Raw genomic sequence first — 20,011 nt, forward strand, 5'->3', positions numbered from 1 at the left:
AACACATTTGCCAAATCGGATCGTTTATTTTATTTGCCAGAACTGTCTGCAAGTAACTATTCACTGAGTCTTGAACTCGACGATTCTTCCATTTTTCGAAGTGAAATGAAAGCTTTGCTAATCCTCAGTTGGCGCACTTCTGTGTGATTGAATCGCTCACAATTCTTCATGAGGATGGTTACTAGTTCCTCACCATTTCTGACATTTTCTTTCACTGAACGTGAGATCTTATAAAAATTAAGTTAGTGGTAACTAAGATAACACATGAGATTAAAATAGAATTCATTGAACTGTTCGTTAACAGCCCAGTAGCCCACAGGCTTTCTCGTAGATATGTAAACAAAAAAATTAGAGCATGGTCTGCTAATCCAAGTTTCATTTTCTCTGCAGCCTGAGGAATGGCCCATGGCATACGTGTCGCTTTTCATCTCATGGATAGGCTTATGTTTTCTCTTGATGCCATCTTTCATGGCACACTCTTTGAAGAGCGAATATCGATTCCCTACCCATTTTACACAAAGTTGCAATATAAGTGGTTCATTCCATACAAAATATGCTTTTTAAGTGGTATGTTGCATAATATGAATAAAGGCATCAAAACCTGAAAATTACGTTTTTAGAATCAGAAGAATGCTAAAAATTAACTTATTCAGGCGGACATATGATTAGCCTTTCCATTAAGATAGCCATAATTTCTATAACTATTTTATTTTAACAGAATGTATACGGCAGTTAACCAAATAAAGCCACCAGGCCATTTAAAAATATTAGGAGAAGAGACAAAAGACTTTGTGGAAGGCAGGTCGTTAATACTTTTCTGAATGATGTAACTGAGAATTCCAAAGAGAGGGTGCACATGCAGAAAAGGACAATCCTCCTGCTCTGGATTTTGCTATTGTTGGCACCTACAGGAGGGTGGCAGAAGAGGATCCCAGCTTTCTAGAGGGTCAGTAACTTTTGGACGCCTATAAATAAATGCCTTACATGCTTTAAAAATCATGCACAGTGAACTAAGCTGTATTTTATACTTAAAAGGGATCCAATGAAGATGTTATAGCAACATAGAGTGGGCTTGTTTAGATGCATTTAAAATAAGACGTGCAGATGTGTTCTGGACCACCTGGAGTTTTTGAGCAGCACTGACAGAAACGCCAAGGAAAAAAGAGTTAGTGTAATCTAATCTCGAGCCAATCACAGCTAAGTTCACCATCTTTAGAGCTTCGTTCTTCAATTAAGTGGTTAGTTTCCAAACCTGTTTTAATAAAAAAGAGCACTTTGCCGCTTTGGTTCCAATATTAGGGGTTAAAGAGATGTTGCTGCACAGGGGCGTATGGGCTCCACCGCCTCTCTTGTCAATAAACATCTGATAACTAAATGGTGGCTGTTGGAGGCAGCAAGTTCTGGTTGGCTGAGGCGAGGCCCTAGCCAGACAGAACCTACCACTACCATGGGGGGGTCGGTGATTACACTCACTGTATAAAAAGCTCTCACCCTTGGGTAGCTTGGCACAGAGCAGGCAGGCTTATCGTAGGGGCAATGTGTAAAGCATCGGCACAGCACTTCCACACACCAAATACATTGAGCATCACAAAAGAGACTTCACATGATGTGTATGTAAATTATTTTTTTGTTGAACACACATATTAGTTAACACAACATTAGTTGGCACAACATATAAAAGCGTGCATTGGCAGGATGGACACATGGATAAAAGCACCATAGGTGCAAGTGCACACACAGGCCTGCTAATACAGGTGGAATGCATGTTTAAAGCACCATAGGGGCTTGTGCGCACACACGGCCAGTGCCAATTCCCAACATATGTGGGAAGGCGAGCATGCACTTTTCCCACTGTACTTACAGTGGGAAAGTGCTCAGGTTCCTAAGGCCACCAAGGTGGAATCCACAAAACCTAATTGAGAAAGCAAAAACTTTTTGGAGAAACGTCACCTCAGAGTGTCAGGACTAGAACTGCCTGTAAATAAAAAACTATCATTGGCTGACCTAATTCCAAGAAGCGGTCAGGCAGCCAATGTCATTTAGCAGCCCTCTGTGCAAAGGTGCTTGGGTGAGAATGACGTTGCAGTGGTTGTCGGACTTACCCAGAAACAGCGCTTGTGCTGCCTTGGAGCATTGGTGCCTCTCCTTCCCTGTCTCCTGGTTATGGAGCATCCATAGAATACAGTCCTGAATGCTTTAATCTCCAGCGCCTCCTCTTTGCGACAGTTTTAAAATAACTCTCACACGAGATTTGCTTTTATCTTCCTGATAGGAGTGCTAAAGTTGTACAATAATATGTGCTGCTCAGAAGCCGTGGGCGGTACTATAAAATGCCAGTTGGCCAAAAACTAAAGTTGCTAGTCCTGAATCCATCTCAGGCTTCTTTAATCCAATGCCGGTCACTCTCTGCACCTTTATTCAACTTTTGCAGGGTCCTGCTTTCTCCCTTGGTGACTTTTTCTCCGTCTTTCTCTTCCTTTTTTCCGTTTATGCATTTTTCCTCTTTTGCTCTTGGGAAATATTTGTACCCAGTGGCTAAATTTATTTCATGTCAAATGTTTTCAAGGCTTCTATCAGGTAATTAGCCCACTGATTTATAGGCTGCTTTAGCTGAGCTTTTAGTGCTATTAATGCTCAATTATTATGGTGTTGAATAAGGAACCCAGTTTAAATGAAGGATGTCTCAATGTAAAGCTTGGACTTCAACCAAACTCTAACCTGATTTGTGAGTTCAACTATCTGTCTCTCAACCTTTTCTCTCACTCCGTGCAGAGTCTATCATTCTTCCGTGCAGGACGTTCTGCCATTCACTGCCTCTGTTGACAAACCTACTGGTTTGTAAACACTGCGTGGAGGATATGTCACAGCTCCTGATAGGAATGCGCACTCACTGCGTGATCCGTCAATGCTCCCTCACAGAATGTGCACTCACACCTAAATCCCTCACTATTTTCCCAAAATGTTGAGTCCCTGCATGCTTTCTCGGCACTGTGTTCCAGTGTGCACTCCCTGCAGGGTCTGCCCTTTGTCCCTGTCAGAGTGTGTTCCTAATCCATAACTGCTCTCCACTTCCCATAAGATTTATGTACACAACACACAGACTGACAACGTCTGGTCTCGCGACGCAGAAGACGAGTGCATTCACTGCATGTATCATGCTCACACATTCGAGTCTCGTGGTGTATCATCTGCCTTTCATTTGTTCAAGGTTGTTAAAATGAGTATCATTAAGTTGGAAGTTGGAATCAACATGTTAATTAGCATAGTTATCCCCTCAGAGAGCTTTGAGTTTGCGGAGAGCAAACTAACACTACAGTACTTGGACAGGAGAAGAATCTTCTAATGGGCTCTGTACACTCTACACTAACAATGCAGGTTTTATATCCCAGACCTATTCCAAGAAGGCTGTTTGCATGTACAGTGGACATTAGCATTGTGTACATCTTGGGTTGCAAAGCTCTCTCCAAGATACAGCCTGCATGCACAGTGCACTCTAACAGTTCAGAACTTGGGTAGCAAACCTATCGTCCACACTTGCAATCTCTCAATGCCCACTAACATCATGGGCCTTGGACAGCAGACGCCTTACTCCACATAAGGAATGTTTAGAGGTACAATGCTTACTAACTTTGCAGAGCATAAGTAAAGTGTGACTGATCAGTTAATGAACTATCTGGAGTATTTAAATGCCAATCCAGATAATTTCAGTTTGGCCATGGCATGTAGCAAAGGAACAATAGATTTCTGGGATCTTCAGTTCTACATTAAACAAGGTTAGGTCCATAGCACCTTATATGGAAAAGTCACTGCCTGCAACAGTGTTCTCCATGCGACTAGTGTCCACCCCAGAACAACTATCAGTAATATTCCCTATGGGGAGATGGTGTGATGTAACTGTAGTGAAACAGAAGAATTTATGGAGCATATATGAATGGTAAAACAACGGTTTTCATCTCGGGGTTGGTAATAGGATCTTACAAAAAGCAAAGGCTAGAATACAACAGGTGTCTAGGACTAGCACATTGGGTATGAGTCAGAGGGACATGAAGAATATTGATCATAATCTGACTTTTACTACCAAATACACCAAAATGAGCAATGATGCATATAATATCCTCTGAAAACATTGGCATCTATTATTGGACCTAACAGGGATTAAGAGAAGTATTACTCCCAAACCTAAGGTCACATACCACAGAGGAAGAACAATTAGGGATTGGTTGTGTCCAAGTTACGTAATGGAGATCGGAGTGGCTAACACATGGTTGGGTGAACTGAATAAGGGATTCTACACGTGTAGTGAATGTAATATGTGTGTGTATGGTAAAACAAGACCAAGCAGTTCTGTTACAATACAGAACGAAAATACAACATACGTTATTACATTAATTGTAAAACAAAATTTGTGACCTATGTTATTGGCTGCGGATGTGACCGGATTTATGCTGGCAGCACAGTGAGATCTCTTAAAATACAATTACAGGAACATATACAGGCCATACGAAATAAGGATAATATGTACCTTATGACCATGCAGATGGTTGAACAGCATGCAGGTATGGCTGATGTTTGGTTCCATGGGATCAATCACGTTCCCCAAAATGTTAGGGGGGCTATAGGGAATTATTTTTGAGACGAAACGAAGCAGATTGGATTAACCGTCTTCGTTGTGTTGAGATGGGGAACAACACTGAGGAGGAGTTCCATTATTTTCTCTGATATTTACAATCTTGCTTTAATGATGTGAAGGTTTAACAATGCAAGTATAGTATATAGATAATATAGTATATTATATGGATAATATGGTAGTTTTAATAAATTCTATTGCACCTCTGAATCTTACATCGTAAACATGAATTTTGAATAGTTGGCGGTTGGTATATTTGACATGACACATTGGCACAGACATACTATGTAGATATTGGTATCTCTGAGGGTGGAGTGAATCTAAAAATCTATTGAAGTCTTCATACTTCATGGTGTTTGTTTGTGGATTATGTAGATCAGTAGTGAGATGCCATTATTATTTATGTTTGGTTACGTTTTTCATTTGATCGTTTTTGGTTAAGTTTTTCCTTTTTTTGCAATTTCAGCTTAAGGCAACCCGGTGAGCTCAGGCTTGCGAGACACATCCTGTGGAGTGGTGGTTTAACTATTCCCTCTTTCATGTGACTTTGTGGGACTGTACCAGGGTTCGAATCCTGGTTATGATTATGTTTGGCCTTATTGAGAAATGAATTTTTGATTTCTTTTTTAGAGTACAAATTTTGAATATCACAGGAGTAATTTGGGTGATTCTGCTTATATTTAGAACTGGGCATGGTTATCATTTACTGAGGCTTAGGTCATGTGTTAACGGAATTGTTCTTTGTGGATTGTTGTACTGTGGGACCTACTGGCTGTATGAGAAGAGTTTGGATATTATTGTTTTGTTAGCGCTACTTGGGTATTTGTGAATAAATGCACAGAGTTGGATTGTGGATCAGCGTGTGTATTTCTCCTTAACGGATCAAACTATGTGACTTTTGCATAACATTTAAATAGGAGTGATATTGGCGGGTGTGGTATTTTTCCATGGCATCCTAGTGTGCTATTAGCAAATCTAAGACAACGGCTTATCCTGGCATGACTAAATTGGAGTTGACTTGAAGCACTGGTTTGGGATATGGAGATTTTTCCTTTTGGATGTCTAGTGTGAATATACGGTAGACTATTTGGGAGAATTTTCCAAGTGGATATACAAAATATGAGTGGTTCTTTTTTTAATGTCAAAACCGCTTTGGCTTGGAATGTTACCGAGCATCATAGATGATTTGATGTTAAACACCATTTTAACCATATGTTATGCTCTTCCTGGTTCTGTGTTTATTTTACAATGTATTTTTTTCATTTTTAAAATTGTTCTAGCATTTTTGCTGCAAAGATACTTCATGTGGCAATACGTTTTGCTCTTGTGTGTTGGCTCTCGGGACAGGAGCACGTTCAGAAAGTGTTTGGTTGAAATACTATTTTGTTTAGGTTATGATGATGGCTTATTCTGGCAACATATAATTGAATTTTACCTGAAATGGGAAGTCGGGATATGTGGATTTCTTCCTTTTGATTGCCCGGTTTAAATACATGTTGACTATTTGGATTTAATACGATGTGAGTGGGCCATTTTTTGAAACGTTTAAACCTGTTTTGCTTGGGCGGGTATTGTATAGATGATGTGACTTTAAACGCTACTTTGTCCATAGAGTATGATTTCTCTGACCTGGTGCTTATTTAACAATATAGTTTTCGTTTCTTAAATTGTGTTAATATTTACGCTATGCATCTAACGGTAATAAGCCTTGTTATTACCTGTCGGCTCTTGGGATTGGAGCATGGCAAGAACGAGGTTATTTTGAAATGCTACTTTGTTTACACGGATGGTGTTACTTCCAATGTTACTTTGTTTCATTTGTGTCTCAACATTTGAGTCTCTGTGTTCGCATAAAGAAACAGGGTAGAAATAAAATGATTTGCTAATGTAGTCTGAGACCGGAGCACCGCTATTGGGTGGCAATGCGCAAAATTGCCAATTAGGGATGACTAGTGTGTTCAGTTGTCAATTGCAATTAATGGTGGAATTTTCAAATGTCCATCAATATCATGATTATTAAGTTCTGTGGTTACTGGGGAGAATGAAACGTGCGGTTATATTTTATATAATGTTTTATAACAATTTTAGAAGCAATCCTCTGTGATCTCAAGGGACATTACAATGGAACACAATCAATTTAAATTACTGAAGCTGATACAATTGAGGACTGCAAAGTTCCTTATTACTATGTAACATCAATGGTTGGTTATCTTAATTTGGTTCTTTGAAGCTAAATTGATAGATGACATATATGCACCCAAACCACCACTAGTCCCATTTGGAGACAAAGATTAATAAAGGGAAAGTGTCATCACATGCACCCCCTTAGTCAACTTCATTGGGGTGTATGATACATGCTAACTTCCTTTTTCTTCTTTTTCCACCTGAGGGTCTCTAATAAATATACATGTATGTTAATATATATTTATGTATTCATATTATGGGTTAGTAACTAAATGTGTAGCATTATTATTTTGATTTGTATTGTTTGTCATTGATTCTAAAAAATATGAATCGGAATAGTTAATTCGCCTATGCCCAGTTCATAAGTGAGTTGCTGGTATTGAATAATTATATTGACGAGATCCATGGTTTAAGTTTTCCCTAATATCACGTTTCACATAGATATGTGTTTTTAGCAGTAGCCAATTTTCTCTACGAGATCCATGGTGTAAGTTTATCCTTAATATCATGTGTTTTAAGCGGTAGTGAAATCTCTTAGAGGGGAATTATGTGCACGAATCTTTTCTTTTTTAATCTTTAGAGGATCGGTTAACTGTGGGTATTGTTTTTTATGTCTTTTCTGTCCTCCTGTATTTATTTGTCTTGTTTTGTTTGTTTTAATCTTATGTCTATATTACAGATATATTATATGTGAATTGAGGTATATATGTATGTTATGTTTCGTTCTACAGCCTTGAGAAAGTTCACATGGGGTGAACGAAATACGTTTGCTGTTTTCCTTCTCTTTAAGGAAGAAGATAAAGGACATATTGGAGAAGCTTTGATTGGATGATTGAACTTATTTGGAAGTTGACGGTGCCCCTTCAGTTGCATTATATAGACTTTGGACCTTTGGTTTGCAGCTTGTGAGTGACAGGTGCCTTTGGTTGGGAGCACGACATTTCAAAATATTTGGGACCAGGGAGAGGTGCGGTGGGATTTGGCTTACTGCTCTGGTTTGGCGATATGTTTATTTTGTGGGATGTTAAGGATGAGCCTGGTGGCAGTGTTCTGGGTGGCTTAGAGTTGGTGTAGTCAAGTCTACTTGTGATAAGTGCCTGGGTGACCATTCACCTGGTGTTCAGTGGGATCACTTGAAAATTATGTGTAGCATTCGCAGGATGTGGAAGCATGATGAGATGTGGCATTGATCTATCTGCTCATGGAGAGTGTGGTGTCCAGGCTGATCCTGTGGTTCTCTGCATGTTCCAGAGAGGAGAGTGGGGAGTCAAGTTCAGAGGGCCACCAAGAGTCATCCGCAGGGGAGTGGTTGTTGCAGAAGATAATCACTTCAGTTTTTTCTGTGCTGAGCTGGAGGCAGTTGTTTTTCACTCAAACTCTGACGTTGCTAATGCAGTTGGGAAGTTTGCTTTGGTGGTGCTGGTTGAGTCAATAAGGGAGACAATGAGCAGTGTATCATCGGCATAGGATACTATGTTGATGCCATAGGCCCTGACAGTGTACGCAAGGGGTGTCATGTAGATGCTGAAGAGGTTTGGGCTGAGCAATGATCCTTGAGTGACTTTGCATATGGGTTTCGTTGGTTCTGAGGTGCAGAGGAGAAGTCTAACTGTTTGTCCATGAAGAAGGAGGATATCCACGTGAGGGCCAGTCTGCACATACCTCAGTGCTGAAGCTTTCTGATGAGTGAGTTGTGGGAGATGGTATCAAAAGCTGTGGAGAGTTCGAGGAGGATGTGTAAACAGCCATACAAGTCATAGGCATCCATGAGTCCTCAAGTACACAAATATTTGTACAGATGTGGAATCCATGTGCCTTTCTATATATGGAAATATCATGCAAAATCTGTACATAACTTGTTTTGTTTTTCCACAGGGAAATGTTTTTTTTGTGAAGAAATACCTTAACTGGTAACATCAATCGTCTTGAGGGTGTTAATTTCCTAAGCCCTATTTTAACATGCATTTGTTCATGTTATGATCGTAGAGAACACATCATGTCCTTGAATGAATAATGGTTCCTAATCTTCGAAAGACGGAAATTCTTAAAAGGGCTGGGTGTGACCTGCTGAGACCAAGTGAGGAACGTGGCACAGAGGGGGCATTTAAGGGCATGGGATCCTACTTGTGACCATGGTGAGGATTTAGCAGGTTGGGAAAAGGGTGTCTGAAAGCCACAGTTTCCTCGTGGTGGATTATGGGTACAGACTGCCTTAACAATAATAGAAAAAAGAAGTTCCTGGTGTCCATATTTGGTCTTCACATGGATTTTGTCCACCCTAAACCTCATCAAGACCACAAAGAGTTGCACTTTGATATTGGGAATCCTTTGGAATCCCTTATTAATTTAAGCAGGTTAAACTCAATACCTAAATCCTCCAAGCCCCACTCTGACAAATGATTTGAACCCCCTGTTGAAATTCTGCAGAACTCTTAGTTGGAGATGAGAATTTGAAGTCAAAAGCCACAGCCTGTCAGAGGGTCACCTGCAGGTTTTTGAACTGTCTTTTAATGTTTCTAACTTCATTACAAGGTCTTATAAGAAAGGACAAGGGTTGCCATGACAGGTCTGCAGGTTACCTTTCCCTTTTTAGGTCGAGCTTGGGAGCACACAGCGCTGTCTGGAAGGCACGTATTCAATATGGGCCTATTACCACACACACTCTTACCATTTGTTCTTGGTTGTGCTTGTCTTAAGTGCTTCATTTTTATTGGTCCATTTTTTAAAATGTCCCTCTCTTTTGTGCTTAGTTCCCTCCTAGAGGGATTTCTCTGAGAGAAATTTTTTGTTGCCCATCAGCCTACGTCACACTTCCTTCTGCTACTGCGTGTGATGGCACATCCTCCTGTCTGGTTTTGGTTTTGCCTTCGTGAAGCTCAACTCTACTGCAGAAAGTACTGCAAGATGGCAAGTTCAGACACCCTAAATTATTCTATTAAGCAGCATATGGAATGATGTAAAAAAAGTTAATCAGGCCCGCTGCAACAAGAAGGACTCTTTTATATGTGACAAGAATCTAAAAATCCAGCACGTGCAAAGATCCTCGTTCTGTCCAACGACATCTACCATCTGGGGGAAATGTATGTACGCTGTTGTCGCCATGTCACGAAGATTCTGGACTGTCCACCAGCAAGTCGTTGTTTTAGGGAATGATAGTGTAATATGTACATTTAGACTAATGGTACAAGTCCCAGAATGCACTGGTTCATCTAATGAAAGTTAGCAATGAAGTAAGTGTCCTCCTGACAGTCATATGTTAATTTCTCTGTTGTTGGTTTTCTCTGCGATGTCTGCTCTCATAGGTGAAGTAACCATTCCCCTGCGGCTCTTTGAGGGTGTTGTTTTAATTTCTAGGAACATATCTATCAGGGAAAATATTTTTGGTCAAACTGAACGTCTCTGGAACTAACTCTGTTAACTAACCCTTGCCTCGCTGTGTCCGGATGACTGTTGGCGACATGGCTTCTTTTGCTAGTTTTGAATTTGCCAGACAAGCATGTAAATAAAAGAGAACTGTTGTTATCTAATAAAATATTCACTTTTCTGTATAAGGAGAAGCTGAGGAGCTATATCAGTTCTTTAACATTGATACTTAGGGGACAACGAAATATCTAAAAACTATGGTGCCCACTAAAGAAGTGCCCACTTTTAAAACTGAAAATGAATAAAATGCCGGTAGTAAAAGGGAGCTAAAATTCAATGTGCATACAGTTAAGTGAACTTAGCAGCTATCATGTGATCTGTGATCAAGCGCCCTCCTGTGTCACTTCGTGCCTGGCACTACATAAAACACTGGTTTCAGTTGAAACCCTTTAAAAACTAATAATTGATTTGATAAATTACTTGGTTCCACTTTCAAGCACACTGTAGCAGGGACCAGAGCAGCAGTGGAGTGTTTTTTTTTTTTTTTACAGTAGAGCCTTGTTGTTTATTTCTACCACAGAAAGTATTCCATTACCACAGAGGTAATGCCATTACAGCAGTAGCAAGTTCACTACAGCGGTCTAACTGCTATTCCAGCAGCATCCATGGTTTTACCACTGTGTTAGTAGCATAACAGCAGTTACAATAGCAGAGTTGACCAATTTATCTGACAAGAAAAATCCAGTTATGAGTGTACAACGCCAATAGCTCTAGCTCAAGCAAATGCGAGATCTATTGCATTGCAAATCCTTGTCCAGCTTCTGGCTATTACAGTTTTGTTTGAAACCACGGATGTTAACTCATTTCCATTTTTGCTCTTGGGCTGCTACAGCAATGTTGCACTCAAAATAAATGTATATAAGTATTTTTACAGCAAGGTAACTCACCTAGTCCTAAACACGACACTCGTAGTCCAGATTTTCCCAGATTTCTGAAAAGAAATAAGAAAAATGATCACAATATTAGACTACGTCCACTACATTACAACAGCATAGTCAGCACAAATTCTTTGGATAACATAGTAAGATGCCTTCAATCATTCTTGGAAGGTATAATTTCTGAAACAATTCCTGAACAAACTGAATATTAATTGTAGCTCATCTACCACATAATTATAGCAGATGAAACAGTGGTATAGTCACTGCTCTCAGGTCACTTTGAAACTAATCATTGCTATTCCAAGTTTTTGTAGTGATTAAAATGCATGTAGCCAAAAGAAGACAGATATGTTAACCTAAAACTATCTGTATGGTATTGTCTATAGTTGTAATCCTGACTATGGGCACCAGCAATATCGAGATACATGAATACCAAGGACAGAATATCGAGGGACACAATATCGAAGGGTAAGTGCATAATAAATTTACTATTCAAAACTCCACATCTATGTACCTTGGAGGTCACAAATCTTCAAGATATATGTACCACACAGGTTCATAAGTGGAGTCAGAAAATCTGGACTTACCTGTCATTATTTTTTCTATGTTTTGTCCTCAACATTTTGTCCCACTGATATTCTAGGTTTGCTTTTTCAAGGTGCACAACTTTTCCAAGGCACTCTGGCATTATTTTGATAGCAGAAAATGTAATCTACCTTTTACCCACATTTTAGTATACTGATTGGGCTATGCTCAAATCAACTCCTATTTTTTTTTAAAAAAGTGATGTATTTTTAGCGAAGTGCATTTTGTATTTCTTTCTGCTGGGATTGAACACTGGAAGACGCTTATTGAAGTTTAGCAGAGGGTAATACATCTCTGGTTAGCAACTGGGTAACGGATTTCGTTTTAAATGCAATCGAAATCTCTGCGTGTCCAAATACCAATTAGGTACATACATCAATGCAACATTTTGATGCGCTCCTACACTTGTGTTTTAAAAATAGAATAAAACAAGTTATTTCTATTGAGGTAAGAAAGCAGCAAGAGAGGAAATCTGCAATCATATAAACTAACAAGATGCTGAGATGCAGAAATGGTGCTCAAATTTTCAATGCTACAGGACAAATATGACTGATGGGTTCTTGACATATTTAAAACGGCCAATGTTTTGGACCTCTTCTAGTAATATCAGTCGCAGATGCCAACTTGGAAAAGTGGCGAGGCGGGGGAATAAAACAAAAATAAATAAAAACCAAACGCACCTGAACTGCGCCACCACTCTCTGCCGCTCTCCGCTGCACTACAGAGTCCCCTGCGACCAATCATGATGCTGCTCAAAGCAGTGTTATGATTGGACAGAACGCCCTGGCTGGGCGCTCCAATGCAGACGGCGAGCCTGGGCTTGCTCTCTCCAACCCGGCAACACAGTGCTGTATTGGAGAGAGCGCTTGTGCGCATGTGTGTTTGGCCGGCCCGAGACTGCCGACCAAACATACATGCACACTGAGGGGAGTACTCTGTGCTCTCCCCTTACTTCTCGTCACCCCCATGGCCCCACCCCTTTAGAAATAAAATGATAATAAACGTTTATCATCGTTTTATTTTTAAAGGATTGCAGTTCCTGTTTATGTATTTAATTAGCGATTTAATTAGCAGGCCTATTCCCTAGTGATCAGTTTCAATGACAGAAGACCTCAGGCTGCTTGCCCTCATTCCAATGAGTGAGCTAGAACTCATGTCCAGCTTTACCACAGGGCATCACTTGGAGCCATAGTACCGACAACCACCCAAACACAGCACTAGATGAGATCTGTGCTTTCTGAAAGTTTCCAGACTTTATAACCACCAAAACGAAAGCATCTTGCACTTAATGCTTGGAATCTTATTTCTCTTCACCTGTGCTCTACTTCAGAAAACCTCGGCTTTTGCACAACAATCAAGATCTGTCACACTCACAACTGATGCAACAAATGGCTGCTGCAATGGTCAGAATGTGTACCCACATTTTCAAGCCTATGTGGGCATACTTGAGCCTTAGAAATAGCTTACATAAAATAACATTAATTTCTGTTTATGCCAGTGCACTTTACAAAGTTAAGGTTTAGAGAACTGTCGAGGTACTGAACGAGGGCACCAGAATTACTACATTGTGTGGTGCAACATTGTTTAGCACTGTGCACAGCGATCTTTAAAAGATAAGTACACTGATGCTAGCCATGCTTGATTTTAGTCAATGAGTGTCAGTGAACACATGGGAGACAGAATGAGTTGTTGCAATTAATCTATCTGTAACTTGGTGTATTTAGAATGTTGTGCAAACTCATACAGAGTGCCTTTCATTTCTCTTTTGCTTCTTTCAATTTTAGAGTCCAGCTCACGAGCGCTCCATCCCTGTTGTAATCTCTCTTTGGGCTTTTAACAATGCCTGTGTCAGGCCTGTCACGTTCATGGGCTTGCTTTTTAAAATACGCTTGATTTCATTAGTGAAAGGCATGCATACGTCATGCCTTTTCCGGTGTTCAGCCCTCCTCGAGCGCACCAGCCAACAATTGAAAATATATGAGGCTCCATCTTTTCAGCCTGGTTTCTGCAGTACTTTATCTTTCTATTTTCCCTGCAGTGCGATCAAGGTGGGTTTTACATAGCACGATCTTGCTCTGCTTTTTGGTTTTCAAATTATGTGGCAAGAAAAGTCCGCTTAGGAGTTTACAAGGCTAATAGCTCTAACGCGAACAAATAGTATACCCGTTGCATTGCAAGTGCTTGTTAAGTCTTACTTGCAATACCGCATGCGCTGCATGCACTCTTGAAAGAGATACTGTACACGACAAGGGGCCTGCAGCCTGCCCACTGCTTAACATTCATTGAATTCACTGTCATTCTTATATGTAGCCTTCTAATTGGCCAGTGCGTGCAAGCTTTCACTTCCTGTTCTTTCGACTGTAGTATGGACCAAGTACTGATTGCTTCAGCTTGATCGCTGTCCTTCCTCTAATCATACCCTTTTGTTGTAGCTATGTTTTACCATGCCACATGCACATCAAAGAACCCATTTTCTCCTTTGAAATGGATGTTAATTGTGACAACAGATGTTTTCTGCTTCCAAGTACATTTTCACTAAGGCATGGACATGGGTCCAATCGCTTTCTTCATGTGAAAAGATGTTTTGCTAAATGTTCATGCATGGGGAGATTAACTGGTTTGCCCAGAACCATAGGGGTGATGTGCCGAGAACTTACAAGTATTGGAAAAGCTAAAAGTTCCCCCCTTTGAGACAATTGGCTCTGCCTTTGCCTTTTGTTCATGCTTTACAGCATGGGCATTGCTGACAAAGATTTGTAGCATCCACTGTGCTGTACAGCATGGCTACAAAACCTTGCCAAAGCCAGTAATTCTCCCAGGTGAGTCTTATTGGTTTGCCAGTGCTTGTTCCTGAGAGTGGCTTCTTCAGTCTTTCTACTGGCATAATCACCAGAAGTGAATTGTTCCTTTATGTTATGCTATGTGTATTTGTAGAGCTCACTATCACCCGGGAGGGTATACTGGTTCTGTGCAAGTGTGAGTCTAACCTCTCCTATGGCGGGCTGAGGTGGCTATTCGAAGAGCCAAGTTTTTAGGGGTGATGGCGGAGAAGGCCTGGCCTCTAGATCTGGTTCTGAGTATGTGTGGATGTGTGCCAGTAGGAGTCCAGTTGAGGAAACTCTGGGCAGTTTGTGAAAGGAGATGCCACCATGAGTATGGCTGGGCCGGTGTTGTGTAGTGCTTTAAGGTGTAAGTGAGAGTTTGAACTATGCACATTTTCGTATACGGAGCCAGTGACTGCACACACTCAGATATGCCATGGTTTTATTGTGATCATGTGTGACCTTCCTATGTTTTAAGTCTTATGTGTGACATTTCAATGTCTTAACAGTGACACTTTGATTGATGCATAAGTGGACCAAATCAGGATCATCCATGTACCTAGTTACCTGTCTCAAATTACACTTTTTGTGCACTTAAGTGATATGTGAACAGGTCTGTGATCTGGATATCGTTTCCAGCAGGATTAAACTAAAGACATCTGTAAGATCTCATAAACAATGGAAAGGTAACTTAGAAAAGGAAAGTGAGTTGTGAGCTCCGAGTTTGAGAAGGAACCTATAGGATCTAGAAATAGAAGACCTGTGATACAAATCACTCTATAAATATTATAGAGTGAGGATTTCCACATTGCAAGGCAGTCAGTCTGTGGAGCATGAGAACCACACATCCTCATGCAGCATCGAGGTCTGACACTTTTCTGCATCAAGTTTAGACAGCAAGGTCAGGTGTGACACGTCTATGTGCTGCAGCTGGAGGACCGGGAGACTGAGGGACCTATGTCAAAATGAATTTTAATGCCCAGAAAGTTATATTAAAAAGGAAGTGAGTGAGGTTATTGGCCAAACTAATACGCTTTTAATTCCCAGTCAAACGGTCCATACTGGTGACAAACTAGGCTAAGTTGCCTGATTGAAAAAATAAGTGCACTAACACCTTTTATTTTTGTTACAAGAGACAAACTATTAAATAAATCTCATATTTTAAAGTAGTTATCAATTGGCAATGTGATTCAAGTAATTGAGAGTTACCTTTTATCTGTATTTACTTTTATCCAGTTTTAGTCTTGCGGGCTTGCCTCAGGCACTCAGAGTTGTCCGTGCCCTTTGACTCATCTGAGTAGCTCTTCACTTTGCCAAACGGTACAGATAATGACCTGGCTGTTGTTCATATTTACATAACCAGGCTTCGCTGACCATGTGGTATGTACAGAGTGCCTCTGAGGCCAGGAAGCAGGCTTGACTGATCCAGAAGTAGTTTAGGGCCCCCAGCCTTAATTACTGTGAAAACAATAACACAGCGGCCTGAGCTCGCACCTCTCTTTCAGGCTCTGTGTGGAACTATTTATCAGCAGGAGCGGCTGCTGCCAGAAAGGGATGGGATGGGGGGGGATTGGCCAGCCTCAGACAGCCGGCCAAACTGACATGCAAACTCAGAAGTGCACCACCAGCCCTCCTCCACTTGTTGACGTGTAGGAGGCTGGCCACGCCCCACCCTAAGAAAGTCTAAAAATAAAGGGATAGTAAAATACTTTTACTATCCCTTTATTTTTCTGCTTTCAGCAGGAGGTCGAAGCTCCGCCGCCATAGCGGAAGGGACGTCCCTGTTTATCAGAGGCTCGGGACAGCAGCAGCGCCCACAGGCACTTCTGATAGAGAAAGGTCATTTTAAAACATCAGCAGGCTGGCTGCTTTTGTGAAATGCAACCTCCTTGTGCCTCTTACAGGGTCGATGTAAGGGAGTTATAATGCATGACTAATGCATTTACAGGAGTGATGCAAACACCAGCACTAAAATGCATTAATCTGACCCCTGATGCGTGGTACTTGGAAGGGCTGCACACTAATAATGCTGCTATGCACTAACCCTGGCTAGATCCCAAGTCTTCATCCCTGCATCCCTTTGAGAGACTTCTGCCTTGCTTGGCACATATTCCATTATTTGTATATTCATGGACTTTTCTCTGCAGAGCTCTTTCATGGCTGAGCTCTTTCATGGCTCCATCCAAAATAGCTGTCGGCTGCGTAAACATCGTGAAACAGCTTCTCTTATCTTCACTGTCTATTCCAATCTTTGACAAAATAATAAGTAACTGGCGGAACTTGGTTGAAATAAGGATTAAAGAAGAGAGCTCATGAGGTTATTAGAGAGATGCTAACTATTTACAGCCGCAATAATTACAGCCTGTTTTATCAAACTACATCAATAGGTGCATATTAAGAGCTACAAAGAACCACGGCCGAAGGGATAGGGCGCCCTCGGGGACAGATGTGTTTCCGTTCTAGTGCTTCCGGGGTAAACCTAAAGATAGCAGTGATAATTGTTAACTATCCAGAAAGTGCTCAACACAACTGTAGGCTGCTGTAATGTTTTGTAGCCGAAGACAGTGCGCTGAAAAGAGGCCCGAAGCCATGTGCATAGTATATTTTGTTTGAAATTGCTTGTAGTGTTTGCCTGCACTTAGGTGAAATCATTGGTACGGTTTTGCTAGGGACCAAAGTGGATACACCCCTCCTCTGCGAGGAGCAGTAGTTGTGCATGAGTGACGTAGAGCAAAGGGGTTAAATACGGAAGGGATGGTGGGAAAAAGTTATTGACGGAGCTGCCTAAGGCTAATAAAGCAGAATGTCACACCAACCTTCTGGCCCTGGTGCCATTCTTGAGGGGGCCCCACTCCACATTGGCGATGAGGGCAGGATGCTCCGAACCTCCTCCCTGCACCTATGTGTGCAGAAGTCTCCAGGGGCACCGCTGCGCTGCACCAGAATCGAGCCTCCAGCCGACTGCAGAGCGACATGGCAGAAGACACATGGGACCCCGCCCACCATCTGCAGCCACCTGCACACATGCACATGCAGCTTTGCCAGCGGGCCCGCCTCAAGACTCACTGGCACTGCCACAGGATACTCACGGGCTTGTCAGCGTGGCTGCTGTCCTGGGATCACAACACCCACCAAACTCTCAAAGCCCCCCTCCAAAGCAATTTACATGACGTCCCTAGGCAACGCGAGCCGCAGCTGCTGGAATAATTACCAGTGCCGCCTAACACGTGCTCCGGCACCCGGAGTGCCCAGAAGGTACAGTTCCTGCCGCAGATTCCTTGCGCGGCTTGCTGGGACCTCAATCATAGGTGTGAGTGTGGGGGAGGCATTCACTGAAGAGCCCCTGACCCACTATCTGGCGCCCACTGGCCCCAAGCTGCAAGCAACGCCAGGGCTCACACAAGGTAGGCAATAAGACACCACCAGTTGGGAGGGAAAGGACAGGCCATGACACTAGCAACCTCATCCAGTCAAGGAGACTCCCCCCAAGACTTCCAACACCGGACATCACCGCACAGCCAATGGCAGCCCGCTAGTCTCTCCAACATGTCTAGCATCCTACTCTTGAACCTTTCACAATCACTGGGGCCCCTCCCACACAAGCTGCGAGATGGAAAGCCTGGATCGAACGCCTCAAAACCTACTTTGAAGCTCTAGAAATAAAAGATGAACAAAAGCGACCATTACTCCTACATCTGGGAGAGGCAAACATACACAAAGTATCCAAATCAGTAGTCCTGGCGACCCCCAACCCGTACGCCACAATGAAGGACACCATTTCCGTGCATTTTTTAACCATATGCAAACCCTGACTACGAGTGCTTCCTATTGCGCCAAGCGCGCCAGGCGTCTGACGATTCAGTGGATGTCTTTTATGCACGCCTCAGAGAGCTAGCCAGTACATGCATGCTACCAGATGAGGAAGATGAAATCAGTGCCCCGTTTATCCAGGGGTGCGCCTCCATGAAGGTCCGCGAGCGCATTCTGCAAGAACCCAATATGCGAATGAGGGATATCCTCACCCTGAGATGCTTTCAGGAACTGTCAAAAGGAAGGGCCACCTACACGGAGCAAACTATGTCAGTCTAGGTGAAATCTGAACCCGTCACTGCGGTGGTCACAGAAACTCCCAAGGGCAAAGCTGCGCGCACTGGGTTGAAGCCAAAAGATAGATTTTGCAGATGGTGCAGTGCCACCCTGTCCCATCCGAGGGGTTGCCCATCCCGAGGCAAAACCTGAAGCGCATGCGGCAAGCTCAATTACTTTGCGAAGGTGTGCTGCTTGTCGCCCAAAGTGACGCCCACTCCTAAGAAAGCAGTCAAGGCTGTGGCAGCCCTCCCCACCAACTCATCAGACAGCGACATGGATAATGACCAGCAAGTAGTTCATGTAGATAAAGAGGAGATAAAAGAGTGGTCCACAGCAGACAACTGCCCACATGTCATGTGGCAATGCAGGGTCAATCCATCCCAGCTCTAATCGATGCAGGAGCCTCAATTAACCTCATGGCCGCCAAGATTTACCACAGCCTAATGAAACCACTCAAACCTACCAGGTTGCTGGTGTATGCTTTGGGTACACCGAGCTGCTAAAGATATCGGGCGTCTTCACGGCAGACGTCGCCCATGAGAGCATGAAGCTCGCAACTAAAATCTGTGTCGCAAGAAGTGTCAGGTTTCCTGCTCAGTTGCCAGACCGCCTAGAACCTAGGCCTAGTACACTTTGCATTTAGCGTCCATGCCAGCTGTTTGTAAGGCCTCACCAAGGAGTTTGATGCACTCTTCAGCGGCATTGATTGCCTAAAAGGACCACCCCTCCAGCTGCACATCAATTACTCGGTGGCCCCCATTGCCCTCCGACATCGGCAAGTGGCCTTCCACTTGCGTTCAAAGGTAGAGCGGGACATGCTACTTTTAGAACAGGCCGGGATCATCAAGAAGATATCAGGGCCCACTTACTGGGTCTCCCCGATAGTCGTTGTAAAGAAGCCCAAACAGCCGATGCAGTCCGCATCTGCATTGACATGCGTCTGCCCAATCAGGCCATCAAGTGGGAGAGGCACCTCACCCTGACGATCGATGACATCATAAGAGAGCTCTCAGGATCCAAATGGTTCTCCAAAATGGACATCCTCTCGGGGTACCACCAGATGGTATTGCGCCCAGACTCACGACCTATACTGACATTCTGCACGCACATGGGCCTCTGAAGGTACACACGTCTTAACTTTGGCATCTCCAGTGCCACAGAGATATTCCACATACAATAAAAAGAGTCCTGCAACAGCTCGCAGGGGACCTGAACGTGAGTAATGATATCCTAGTACACGCCCCTATGCTTAAAGACAGACCACATGGCTTGCCTACACATAATATTCACAAGGCTGTGGGAACATAGGCTAACATTGCACCGTGAGAAGTGCACATTTTTTAAAAGGGACATCAGTTTCTTTGGATACTGATTCTCAGAGCAAAGGATTGGCCCTGACCAAG

At 42.6% G+C, this 20,011-nt stretch overlaps 1 protein-coding gene across 1 annotated transcript in view; it reads right to left on the bottom strand.

Annotated features, from left to right (window-relative positions):
• Positions 1 to 20,011, bottom strand: part of KCNAB1 (potassium voltage-gated channel subfamily A regulatory beta subunit 1) — a 522,245-nt gene that overhangs the window by 284,089 nt on the left and 218,145 nt on the right. The window contains exon 2 of the mRNA XM_069213297.1: positions 11,122 to 11,165. Within this exon, the coding sequence (XP_069069398.1) occupies positions 11,122 to 11,165 (44 nt within the window). The remainder of the gene's footprint in view (positions 1 to 11,121; positions 11,166 to 20,011) is intronic.

The sequence above is a fragment of the Pleurodeles waltl genome, chromosome 11 (genome assembly GCF_031143425.1).
Source record: "Pleurodeles waltl isolate 20211129_DDA chromosome 11, aPleWal1.hap1.20221129, whole genome shotgun sequence".
Lineage (NCBI taxonomy): Eukaryota > Metazoa > Chordata > Amphibia > Caudata > Salamandridae > Pleurodeles > Pleurodeles waltl.